Source organism: Dermochelys coriacea, chromosome 2 (assembly GCF_009764565.3).
Source record: "Dermochelys coriacea isolate rDerCor1 chromosome 2, rDerCor1.pri.v4, whole genome shotgun sequence".
Lineage (NCBI taxonomy): Eukaryota > Metazoa > Chordata > Testudines > Dermochelyidae > Dermochelys > Dermochelys coriacea.
The window spans coordinates 105717918-105731189 of NC_050069.1; the positions used below are offsets into that span (position 1 = coordinate 105717918).

Sequence of the window (13272 nt, forward strand, 5' to 3'; positions counted from 1 at the left end):
GGTTATTATTGTTATTGGGTTCAGCTGTAGCTGTGAATGCTTATTGGAGGGCAGAATTGGATCCAGTATCATGGAAATAGCAATGAAGTAGAAAATGAAGAACTATTTTAGTTTATGTATCCTGGTTAGATCCTTATCCAAAATTCCAATCACCATGGCATATATCTGAGCTCCTAATCTAATATCCTGGGTTCTACTAAACTTTTTAGTTTCTATATCTTCAGTATTTAAATAAATAGTGTCATAAACTGAATCCTCTTTATTTTACTACTGTGAGTAATCTCATTCATTTTAATGGGACTTATCTCAGTAACAAGATGAGCAAGATTAAGCCCTCATAATATTTTGCTGATTTGCACTGAGAACTAATGGAACCTGCAGGGTTCATAGACATTTTTTAAATTATGGTGCATTTTGCTACACAGAATGACAATGAGCAGGGTTTCTTCTAGTAAGAAATGTTTAAAGGATTAGATAAGTGGATCTCCTTCCTTCCCTCCCCCTGCTCTGCCCCCAAACACATTTTAAAGTATAGTAGATTCTCAGAATTATGAACAACCTCTGTTCCCGAGGTGTTCATAACTCTGAAGCGTTCGTAACTATGAACAAAATGTTATGGTTGTTCTTTCAAATTTTACAACTGAACATTGACTTAATACAGCTTTGAAACTTTACTATGTAGAAGAAAAATGCTGCTTTTAACCATCTTAATTTAAATGAAACAAGCACAGAAACAGTTTATTAACCTTGTCAAATCTTTTTTTTTAAAACTTTCCCTTTTTTTTTTAGTAGTTTACGTTTAACACAGTACTGTACTGTATTTGCCCTCCCCCCCCTCCCCCCGTCTGCTGCTGTCTGATTGCATACTTCCAGTTCTAGTGTGTGGTGGTTCGATCAGTTCATAACTCTGGTAGTTCTATTGTATCAGGGCAGTTCTGTTTGTGTTTTTAATTCTACCTGTAATGAATTCTGCTTATAAAGGCTCACATCTTATTCCCCTTACTCTCACGATAAAGTGTCCCACTGAAGTCTGCTAATGGGTTTGGATCAATACTGAAAATGATTGCCTTGAAGCTACAAAGTTTGTTCTGGGAGTAACATCCTTCCAAAATACCAGCTGTATTGCTGGATAGATTCAGATCATGTAAAGTCTGTGCATACAAAGTCAGTATGTGTTTATCTGCTTCAGAATCTGTGATCTATCACATTATTTGAAGGAATTATGCAAGCTCGAAATGATACTCAGTAAGGAATGCTATATATATTTAGTGAGACAGCTAAGGAGAGAGTGAGCGAGAGTCTGCAGAGTCATAGTTTGTTGTTTCTTTCTGCCAAAAGTCACTGGTGACATGGGATTATGGGAGAGACCTGCTGAAAGACAAAGAATTTTAGCTGAACATTTGTGAATGGTCTTAAAGTGAGATTTGTGGCAGCACACTTGATGACAATGAATACCTACTCTATTAGCTGCTTGATGCAGGGAAATGTAGATGGGAAGCATCAATTCACAGTGGCCAACTTGACATTTAAAAATTTCCAACTCGCATAGTGGAAACACTGAATACACTGCCAACATTTAATTGGGCTACATGTGTCCAGGCACTTCCCCTATAATCTCTTGCTCCAGTATGCAGGGAATGAAGTATGCTGCCTCTGAATAGAGAGGACGGCAGGAAGGAAGGAAGGAAGGAAGGAAGGGGAAAACGAAGGAGGCAGACAAGTGGCAAAGAAAGAAAGAGGAAAGAATTTATCAAGGAGTAAGTACCCAACTTGATCTGTTGGTTTGATAAAGATGAATCTATTTTTCAATCCTTCCGTTAGCATAGGGAGATTAAGTGCTATGCCCCTTTCACCGCAACCCCACATTTCCAAAGGGGACTGTGGCAGAGTGCAGGCAGTTAACAGGCGAGCCTGCACTCTGATCACTCTGTCACCCATTAGTTCCTCCAGGTAAAGCTGATTGGGGTAATTTAAAGATAATTAGCTGGTGAGCTAACAAGCCAATTAGCTCATCAGCTCAAAACTGATAGAGAGACACAGGAAGGCCGTGCTGGGGAGAGAAAGGAACAGAGCTAGTTGAGCACAATCTCACAGAAGCCTTGGGGAAGGGAGACCTCTGCTCCTCTCAGATCCTGAGGTGAGGTCTGGAAGCATAGGGAATGTTGTAAATAGGCTGTTGCACAGGATTGCAAGAGTATTGGTGGAGGAAACTCAAATAACTGGCACAGTGGAGACACAGGCACTAGAAGGCAGGAGTAGATTGCCCCAGCCACATGGACAGAGAAAAGTTTCCCCAGATTAGCCCTCTCTTCATCTATCCCAATTTTTGCAGTGTCATCCACTCAGGAATATGGTGAGCCTTAGCTTACCTGGCTTGGACCAGACTTGTTTCTTTGTTTGGATTTTTTAAAAGGAAACTATATAAAAGGAGAGAGAATTTAGAACACCTGAGCCTGAGAAGGGAGAGCATTGATTTCTTCAGTAAGGCCCTCTGAGGAAGGGGATTGTCTGATGAGCTGGAGACAGACCGGAGCTGCAAAGTTCAGATCTGAATCCATGCTTTTCCGGAGTGCAGGGGTGTTTTGATGTGGGGTTTGGTGCAGGTTTTTCACTCTGATACAGTTTAGTGTTTTTGATTGTGTTATGTTACTAAAATCCGTTATGAAATTCCGCTAACCTCCACTGCTTCCCCTGTATGCTCTGCTTACTATTTTCATGTTCTGGTAGCTGCATTTATCTGTTGCTGTAACTTTTGGAGGGTTCATTTTAAACTTTTAAAAAAAATATTTCCTTCCCTTTCCTTCAGCAACAGAGAGGAGAAAATGCACTAGAAAAGACCCAAAGATGCTTCCCCCACACTTTGGAGACATTTGCAGGGTGCGTTAGGCCACAGAGGAAGAAGAGCCAGGGAGCAATCGCTGTGTGTGGCATAGTTCTCAAATATAGGAGGTTAAACTCTGTGGCTAATTGCCCTGGAGGTTACTCTTCTCTAGCCTGCCAGTGTTTAGCTCTTTTCCAGTCCGCATTAGCTCCCTCCCCCCCCAAGTATTCACTCCTCCTGGAGGAGAGGAAACTGCTCAGCTGCAGTTGGGAGCCAATGGCTCTTGAGGGAAACATGCTCACTGTCAGGAGAGAGTGTGGAAGGAGGGCAGGCTCCCCTCATAGAGGTGATGGGATCTGCAGGGTGTGAGCCTAATTTTCCCATGGAACCTTTGGCTCCTTGAGACAGGTGAAATTCATCAATGTTGCAGACAGCTGCACCATTTAAGCCTTACATAAGGGCTACATGATGGGAATACAGGCAAAGCTGCTGCACAATAGGTGCTTACCCCACTCCCACTGCATGCCGTGGACGTGGTCACCACCATTTTTATTATCAAGCAAGAGCTATGTTTACATTGGTCAACTTTCCCCCAACACCAAATCAAGTGGTATAGAAGGGCTGTAGCTGCTATTCCGTGCCACAGGGTTTAGTCCTGGGATTTGACTCCAAGACTGGAGGGTGCTGTTTGCCTCCTTGCATCATCTACATAGAGCCTGATTATTAGGAATTCCTGCAGGTAGGATAGATTTCCCCCACGTTGATGGCTGCACCTTCCTCTATGCATTTACTTATGATGATTTTTTTTTTTGCATTTAAAATTGCATAGAGCAATGCTCACCTACCGGCGTTCCTAATGCAGTGTTCCACTTCTGCATATTTGCGCTCTACCTGCTTGGGTGTGGAGCTGCAACAGCAGCCCAGAGCTATCATCAGTCTTGATTTCTAAATGTTGCGAGAGCAGAATGAGCTGACACACCCAGCAAGCTAATAATGCTTCAGAACTGGCAAATCAAAGGTGCTGGTTAGTCAGTGGTGATAAGGTAATGGTTGGCAAGGGTTTTTATACTTTGGCTCATAGAATTATGCTACTAGTCATAATTGTCTTCAGTGTTTAATAGGTGGTATTCTCCCCTCTGAGTCAGTACTGAATCAATGCCCCAGCCAGTGATGGGGACATATGGTGCTGCTGGAGATGCCGTATTTCAGATGAGGTTGAAAACTGAGAACCTGACCACTTAAGAAGCAAAATCCAGGCCCTGAACACTCAGGATTGTTAATGATAATGTTGCACTTTTTGCAAGAGTTAAGGTATTAACCCTGGAATTTCCAGAGAAGTAATTTATGATGGGCATTATAGAAAACCCTAAGACAAATTCATTAGATAGTTCTGGCCAAATTCCAGCTGGGGTGAATTGACTTCAATGGAGTTACACCAACAATGAATCTGACATATTCGGTGAGTCTAAAATCTTCTCCCAGTTAGAGATATTTCTCATTCTTCATTCTAAACATGATTATCTAGTGTTGTATAAAATGGCTGCTGCATTCTACCTGGAGGTGGCTGCATTTCATCTGCAGGTCAGTAATCTCCTGGATATTGTTTGTGTAGCACTTTGAAGGGAGGAAAGCTATTTGTAAGGATATAGTCATGGGGAGGAAAGGCCCTAGATTATAAATGTAAGGTATTTGTAAGGTATATAGTTATTCTAATTAATAACTCCTCTTTAGTGAAAGAAAAGTATTTTGGCTGCTTCTGATGGCATTTTTACAACCAGGGTGTGATATATCTATGAGAGATAAAATCCAAATACTCAAGAATGTTTAATTAAAGCATTTAGCTACTCCCATAATGGACTGGAGTGAGCAGTAAAAAAAAAAAAAAATTCTAACAAAATGGAATAGGTTAAGAACTGCTTTCAAAATATTATTTATTACCTGAATGCTTATATGTAAAGAATGTAAGGCATTTTCTGCAATATCAGCAGCAATTTGAGGTAGGTGTATGGCCAGGGAAGAAAAGTAGTTTTAGTTCGTTTTTTAAGATAGGGAAACTTAGTGTTAGAATTCGTATATCACTTGAAAACACATTAATATTGGAAACATGTTTTTCTTTATTCCACTCCTCATGCAACCCCACTGAAATTGCTGTGGTTACACAGGGTGTGTGTCAAGGCAGAATTTGACTTAATCTTGTGAGTAGCTGAGTGCCCTCAACTCCCTCATTTTATAGCCATAAAAGGTCCTAGCCTACTATTTTATGCCACGAACCAAAATGATTTCCGTTCAAATAGACTTTCCACACACAAGCTGGATAGTATTGCTTCATGGTGGACATTATAGGTGTTAAATGGTCCCTTTTACATCTAATCTATGCCCTTTGGGCCAGGTTTCCAAAGGTATTTAGGCCCTAGTGGGACTTACAAAGGTGCCTATGCAGGCAAGGCTCCTAACTCCCATAGAAATCCATTGGTGCTTAAGCACTTTTGGAAATCTCGCTAGGCATCTATCTGCATATTTTGGCACCTAAATACTTTTGAAAATATAGCCATGTGACCTTCTTTAACTGGTTGCTGTCCATTTTAACACTTGTAGAGTGTTAGCCTTCTTCATCCAAAATATTCAAGGACTATATAACCAATTAATTAAATGGCTCGAAGACTTCAGGGACCAATTCTGACTGCAGGGCTGTCTAACTGCCTTCAGGTCCCAAGAATTCTTATGATCTTTGTCTCACGCTTAGCCAGTAGCTAACATCATATTGTTTTAACTTTATGTGGCAGTGCCTGCCCGACCAGTCACAAATGTATTTGGATCAGGCTTTTACACCTCAATTTTTTTGTGTGTATTTTTCACACAACTGTATTTCAAATGCTTTACAGCATTAGGGAATAGAGGTGCAAAGTTAAATCAACAATATCAGAGGGAGAGAGAAATGAAGAAGTATAAGCCAAGGCAAAAAAGAGACATTTTCAGATGATATTTGAAAAGAAATGAAGAGTTAATGAGCTGTCGAGTTTCACAAACGTTGTTCCAGAAAAAGGAGCTGCAGACAAAGCTCTCACATCAAGGTTCTGATTGTGCTTAACTTTAAGCATGTGAGCAGTCTAATTTAAATCAAAGTTAAGTGTGTTCTTAGATACTTTTCTGGATCGGAGCCCAACCTTGATGTGCTTGTTTGAAGATACAGAAAGGACTCATTACTGGATGAGTCAAAGGAATTAGAGAGGTCCATGGGAGTAAGTCCATCGTGGGTCTAACTCATGACCATCTGACACTTGGTGAAGCGGAGTGGATATGCAAATATCAACGTTAAATTGTTTTTCCCCCTTCCTCTCAAACAAGAGAAAAGGCCATTTTTTCATTAGCAGTGATTCCCTTTATCCAATTTTATTGGGAAATGATGAACTACCTCTATGTGCCTCTTTAAACTTCTACTTAAAAGCAAGGACTACCCTTTCATCCAGATAGAAATATAATCCTTTCTTATGGTAAGAATGTAAAGACGTCGGCAAGCACCTGTTAGCCAGGTTGCAATTAATAGCACAAAGCCATACAACAAACCAGACAGGGAGCCTAGATTTTATAGCCCCATTTTAGACAGCCAGTACTGTTCAAGAATAAATCTAAGCTGAATGGCTTTCACACTTCTTGCATCTGCATAGTTAAAGCTCTCCTCAAACTAGCAGACAGATAATCAAAACTGAAAAGTAGAATGATCTGGCAGATGTTTTATGGCTGCTTATTGCTTCCATAAATCTAACAAATGGGGAAGAACTTGTTGAAAGCTTTTCACCATTAGATAGGGTTATTTTTTGGCTGGGGAGGGAAGGTTGTGGCAAGAGGGCTCTTGTTGGTTACTTCACATAAAATTGCTCCCACAAGATTATTACATAAGCATAGCTACATCAGTAGCTGTTATCCTCCCTGGAAGGGCATCTCCAGAGGAAAGTAATTTATCTGTGTCCGTGTGTCAGCTGGTCATGATTTTCTGACAGTGTGAAGTGTTACTTTATCCCCACCTTAAGAATAGGGTTTTGGGGACAGACCTCAGTAGTTTGGAACAACAGCCCATTTCAGGTGAGAACCACAATTGCCAGTTGCATGTGGTGAGGCACTCAACTTCTCTTAAAAATGTCTTTTGCCTATGCTCAAACTGACACACTGCAGCACATACTTGTACTGCTAAAGAGGCATTATTGGTAGCAAAGATAATCAATCGACCATTCTGACTGGAGGGATTTAACAAACCTCTTGTCTATGATTTAAATTTTATTTTCACTAGGAAAGGATAATACAACAGGACGATGGTGTTGGCTGTGGAGGGTGTTTAATAGCCACTGTTTTGGCTGACACCAGGGATTGAACCACCAGAGCTATCAGCCTGAGTCACTACAGCTTCTGCTAAAGAGCCAAGCTCTGTTTCTGTGTATTCTCCTGTCTGTCTATGTTCATCTGTTGTGTGGTGCTAGGGCCATCTTTTTGTTCTGTGTTAGTACAGTGTTCTGTTTTAGTACAGCACCTAGGACAACCAAGTCCTGATCCATGATTGGGACTTTTATGTACTACAGTAATACAAATAATTATTAATAATAATCCTCTCTGGATTAGGCATAGGACATGTAACACATTCTGACCAGTGGGTTACATTTGGTTTTTGCATATGTTAGGAATGAGCCTGTTTTGGAACAACCGTTATCAAATACACTAGAGGACCTCTCAAAGTAAACTGAAAAGTATTTATTTTAGGGAGGAGGGAAGAAGTCTATCAAACAGATATAGAATGTCCTCCATTATTTCACCTTCACTGTCTCTAGAAATTATACTGTTCACTGGTTAATGGGGATATCTGCTCTCAATTTCCCTCATTCTCAACCCTTCCCTGTTTTCCTTTTTGGCTGGTTTTTAAGATGAGGGATTCAACAGGGAATATCACAGAATTCTTCATGATCTGTGGATGATCTTCTAGTTGTCCTTTGGTGATGATAGATGTGATGTGGACGCTGTCAACACTGCTTTCACACTACTTACGTACATTTTAGTGGATATTTTCCACCATGGTTGGATGTGGAAGGGAAATGGGGAAGGAATCTATGTCTACCAATTTTCAGAACCTGGTCTGTCTGCTTCTGTTTGATCAATTTTGGTGCATGCTGTATACAGCCTAACTGTCTAAAAACAGTGCAGAGGAAATCTTTATAAAACAAAGAAAAGCAGAGCAAAAAGATAATCACTCTTTTTCTCCTGCCGAATACTTAGTTGTGGAGGCATCTTTTCAGTTGTGGGTTTTGTGTGCAGAGTGAATGGGTTTTTTTGAGCACCATGTGATAGGATGAGCTATCATTATTTTACAGTATAATTCAAAATATCTCTGCTCCGACTGATGCTCATAGGGTACCATTAAGTAGCAGCTTTCTGCACCTGCCCTTTCCTTACCTTTCAGCCATCTGCTCATCATTGTAGGACACTTCTTGACTTACAGCCTGTGTCTATGGACAGATATTCTTCTGTTGCCTGTATGATGTTGTGCTCTTTGCTCGCAAGCATTGAGTTCACAGCAAAGCTTATTTTAAATAGGGAAAAATCTCTGTGTCCACCCCACAACACCGAAGAAAGGGTAGTTCTGGTTGACCAAGTTGTGTCTGGGTTGCTGGGATGGCAGAAAATGAGACATACAAAAAATAAAGTCTGACTGAAATGGACCAACTGACTATTTACTGCTCCATGCTAGGGAAATGGCTACCTGAGTTGCAGTAGATTAGCAAGGTGTTTGTAATGCTTCTGGTCAGACTGTACCGCAGATACTCTTACAGAGTTCATTGCCCCTAATCCAGTTTTATAAATTCAGTCTTGGCTGAGAGCTGTCACACAGCCCATGAGCATGGTATTTTTTTCTCCCTCTCTTTTTAAAACCATATTAAAAAGAAATAGTTCATCTTAAATTAAACAAGAGAGAGATCGGGAGAGATGACAATGAGTCAGGTCTTTGAGGATTTATTTGCACTCATAGGACTCCAAAAACAGCTATAATTTAAAAATAAAAATTGACAAGCAGTTAATTGCATGGCCTAATAGATTTCTGTCCTTTTGAGAAAATTATTCAGATGTCTGAGATATTAATGTTGAAAAGTGGTCCCTGCATGTACACAGTATTTACTCTGTACCATTATCAATACATCTATGCTATTAGGCACCCTACAGTTGGAAATGCCTGGTTAGAAATGTTTATGATCAGACTTTCAAATTTAGAAGGCTCCGTTCTGCAAGCTTCACACAGCTTGAATACACTTACTGTTAGTCAGCCTGAGTAAGCATTGGAGAATTGACCTCAAATGTTTGTGGCCAGATTCTACAAAAGAAACAAACCCTAATTCTACACCATGGGACTGAATGCTGGGAGATCCTAGGGAAATCCAATCTGGGCAGCTTTTTCTGCCTTTAATTTCCTAGCACAGATCCCTAGAATGAGTCTTTACTAATCCAGTTCTTAATGCACCTGTTATCCTCTAGTGAGAGGAAAAAAACAAATTAGAAGTATCTGAGCACTCAGTAATATGCAGTATATAAATGCCTCAATATATAGATACTGGACACACCAGGATGTCTCTCTAAATAACAAATAAATGCTTTGAACCAGATAGTGCGTGACTTCTGGACAGGGAAGGGTAGGGCACAAGGAATCTTACTCCCCCATTTTTGCAGTCAGAGTGAAAGGAATCCCTTCGAGTACTGCACCAGCATACTGTCCAGGTAGCCATGGGAGCTTATGGTCCTGAGTGGCAGAAAAGAGGTAAGGGGCATTTGCATGGAAGTACCTGTGGATCTCCTTGGATCAGTGTTGATCTCTGGAAATCTTCTGGTCAAGGGAGTGGGACTCCAGACTTCTGCATTCCATTTCCCTTGACAGAAGAATTCCTAGGATGCTCTGTATGTTGAAATTTAGGCTTGGTCTATGCTACCAATTTATATTGGTATAACTACATGACTCTGGGGTGTGGAAAATCCACACCCCTGAGCAATGTAGTTATACCAACCTAACCCCTGGTATAGACAGGCTATGCTGATGGGAGGGCTTCTCCTGTTGACATAGCTATCACCCTTTGGGGAAGAGGAGTACCTACCCTGACAGGAGAAGTTCTCCCATATGCGTAGGTAGCATCTTCACTAAGTGCTCCAATGGCACAGCTGCCCCGCTGAAGCTCTGTAAGTGTAGACAAACCTTTCTGTAGTTTCCTATGCAGATTATTCCCACATAGAGAACAGAGCCCTTCAGCCTCAGTGCAGCAAAGCACCTAAGTATGGCTTACCTTTAAATACAAAGGTAGCCTCACTGAAGTCAAAAGGTCTAGTCACATACTTAAAGTTAAGCATATGCTTAAGTGCTTACTGGATCTGGGCTTTAGTTATTTTAGTGTTTTAGGTAGTGAATTGGACTTCTGTCTCAGTGGAGGATTGGGCTCAATGACATTAAAATGGAGGTACAATTTTAGTCCTGTTTAACAGATGAGTGAGCCAAGGCTTTGTGAATGCAGGCCAACTATTTGACTTATTTGCTTGCAATATTAATTTCAATTTAGAAATCATGCACCAAAGTTACAAATGAATAAATCTGTTCCAGACTTGGCAGGTTATTGCATGTTGACCGGCACCCATAAGCTGAAATGAAACCATTAAAATTAAAAAGCTTGACCAAAAGCCAGATGCTTCTTTATGAACCATACTAACCTACCTGCAAAATACCAGCTAACCTGCATGAGGCAAGTGATTAATTTTTTACAAGTCTGCTTCGGTAACTAGACATCTGTCCTCTATTCTTAAAATAATATCTCAGGGCAAATGATTTTTTCCTCCTCCTTACTACCAATTACATAAAACATAATTTTTATGGGTTATAAAGTGTGTAATACAGTGTGTATTGTAAAGAAATACATAATAGGACCCAATTTCTATCTCACACCAGTTTTATACCTATGTAACTTCGTTGGAGTTATTCCTGATTTATAACTTTTTTTATTTTTGAGACTTTATAAGAATAGAATCAAACCCCATAGGTATATTGTAATCTGTACATATAGTAATACAATGTCTATGTATGTGATTATAACATATATTTTCCTTTTGTAATCAGTCTTTGTTCCAACTAACAAAAAATGGAATAGGTGGAAAATATAGTGTCATGTTACTCAAACACTCTCTGTAGGTTGCAGCTTTCACTCTGAGCATGGGTTTGTCATTTCTCTTCTCTTCTCTTCTCATGCTTCACGAGATCTTCTTTGTTATGAGCCATGAAAGAGAGAAAATCTACTACAACATCTGTTATATAAATAAACATTAGTAAAACATGTTGCATACTGTCCATGCAATGAAATCAAATAAACCTACTCCACCATGCATGTGTTTTTAAAAAATAATTCAGCAAGAATTGCATATTTTCACTGTAACAATTAGAATGGGATAGTGATCAATTTACTTGTGTGTAGTTAAAAAATGCAGGTTGCAGAGAGATCTGTAATATGATTTTTAGTTTAGGTTTAATGGTTTAAAAACACCTATTTTTAATGTTTCATTATCCAATCAAATAGGGAACTTCTGCTTTTTGTTTCCACACAGACAGTATGTACATTAGGGTTTAAAAGTCCAAGGTGTACATTTCAAATGGAAATCCATTCAAAGCAATAATCAGCTATTAAAGATACAACGTCATTAAGTTCCTAAGAATTCTATAACATTACAGTGCAAAATGTTGAGGAACATTTTATTGACCTCTGCTCTTTGTGGCATTGATTAGCGTTCTTGCCAAACCCTGGTCCCACTGACATCAGTTACCAAATTCCAATTGTCTTCAATAGAACAAGAACTTGGCCCTTTAATGCTTGCATCCCATACATGCAGAAATGTTGATTGATCCATCATCATTCTAGCAAAAGAGAAAAATCTTAACATAGACAAGCTTAACAATGTGACCTTTTCATTACTGTTCATTAGACCACTTTAGGCATGTGCTTATGTCACAATCAGATTAAGCTAAAGTTAAGCACTTAAGAGTGCTCTGCTGAATGGGGCTGCTTTGCTGAATTGGATCCTTGAGTTACTGATCATCTCTGTGCCTCAGTTTCCTCCTCTGCACAGTGTGGATAATGATACTTCACTCACCTCAGACAGGGGTTTGTAAAGTACTTTATGATCCTTGGATGGAAGGTGCTATTAAAATGCAAATTATTACTTATTACTGCAAGGCTTCCTGGTATGAACTGAGCTTTACATTTTAAAAATGTTTAAATTTATTTTTATATTTAGGTACCATCTGAAATGGTAGTGTGTTTTTTCTGACTAGCATGCATTTGTTTTATATTTCCCACTGATCTGTTACAAGTCATCCAAATGAATATTGGCATTACAAAGGAGCTTTGGACTGGAATCACACACTGGAATACAACGATGTCCCTATAACCTCTGATGCACCAAAATGCTATGCTGTCATCCTGAGTCTCAGGTGTGTTGTTTCTGGGAATGTCATGGGCTTTCGGCTGAGCAGCATTTCTCTGCTGCAGTGGTGGATTTTTAAAGCTCTCACACCCTTACGCAAGCACAGATCTTGAACTGCACACTTGCAAGCTAGACATATGCCAAAATACATATTGCCTAAAAATTTTGTTTTGGGGAACAGTACTTTTGCGGAAAAAACATGATCAGTAAGATTGTTCCAAAATGGCAGTCTTAATTCAAGACCACAGTTTATTCCTTCTTCTTCCACAGCTTGAAAATACCCATTTTGTTTTCTGTTACTGTTTGATCTCCTCAGAGGCTGCTTATGATACTGATATTTGATACTGGCCAACGTATTTAGAAATACAATCCTGCATCTCTTTAATTGCTCAGATTGTTCATTTCATAGTGCTTCTTTGGTCTGTTCTTCAATGGATGCAAAAATCTCTCAGCAAATAAAGGAAACTGGATTTTCTGAGTGGCACACACAATCTTTCATGTTCGCTCTAGTATACCAAGGAGCACATTAATGGCTGCTACTTTCTGCAGGCTGACTCAAAATGGTTTGAAAAGGGGGCAGAGGTAGTGGAATCTCTATTTTATCTTCATCCTTGATCTCTCTGCTGCTTTTGGCAATGTCAATCAAGGCTTCCCATTTGAGATCTCATTCACTTTGGGCTTCCATAATATGGTTCCCTCCCAATTCTCCTACTGTCTCTCCAATATTTCTTTTGTTGGGTCTTCCTCTCCCACTGTCTGTGGGGATACCACTAGCCTCTGCCTTTGGCCTTCTCATTTCCTTATTCTATTTTCTCTTTAAGGGTAATGTTATCCTCATGCAGTTTTAAACACCTCCCCCATAGTGATGACTCTCACATATATCTCTCCACACCCAGCTTGTCTCCAACAATCCAGTCCCACATCTTGACCTGTTTCTCTCTCATCTCTTCCTTGATATCCTGCCA

The 13272-nt window shown here is 39.8% G+C and overlaps 1 protein-coding gene across 5 annotated transcripts in view; it reads left to right on the forward strand.

Moving 5' to 3' along the window:
• The window catches only part of NFATC1 (nuclear factor of activated T cells 1), a 148640-nt gene that overhangs the window by 29231 nt on the left and 106137 nt on the right, over positions 1–13272 (forward strand). Inside the window, exon 1 of one of the 5 annotated variants that reach the window (XM_043508244.1) lies at positions 12241–12314. The exons of the other annotated variants lie outside the window; for them this stretch is intronic. Within the exon in view, the coding sequence (XP_043364179.1) occupies positions 12288–12314 (27 nt within the window). The 5' untranslated portion in view covers positions 12241–12287. Of the gene's footprint in view, positions 1–12240; positions 12315–13272 lie in introns of those variants that run through there. 5 annotated transcript variants of the gene reach the window in all.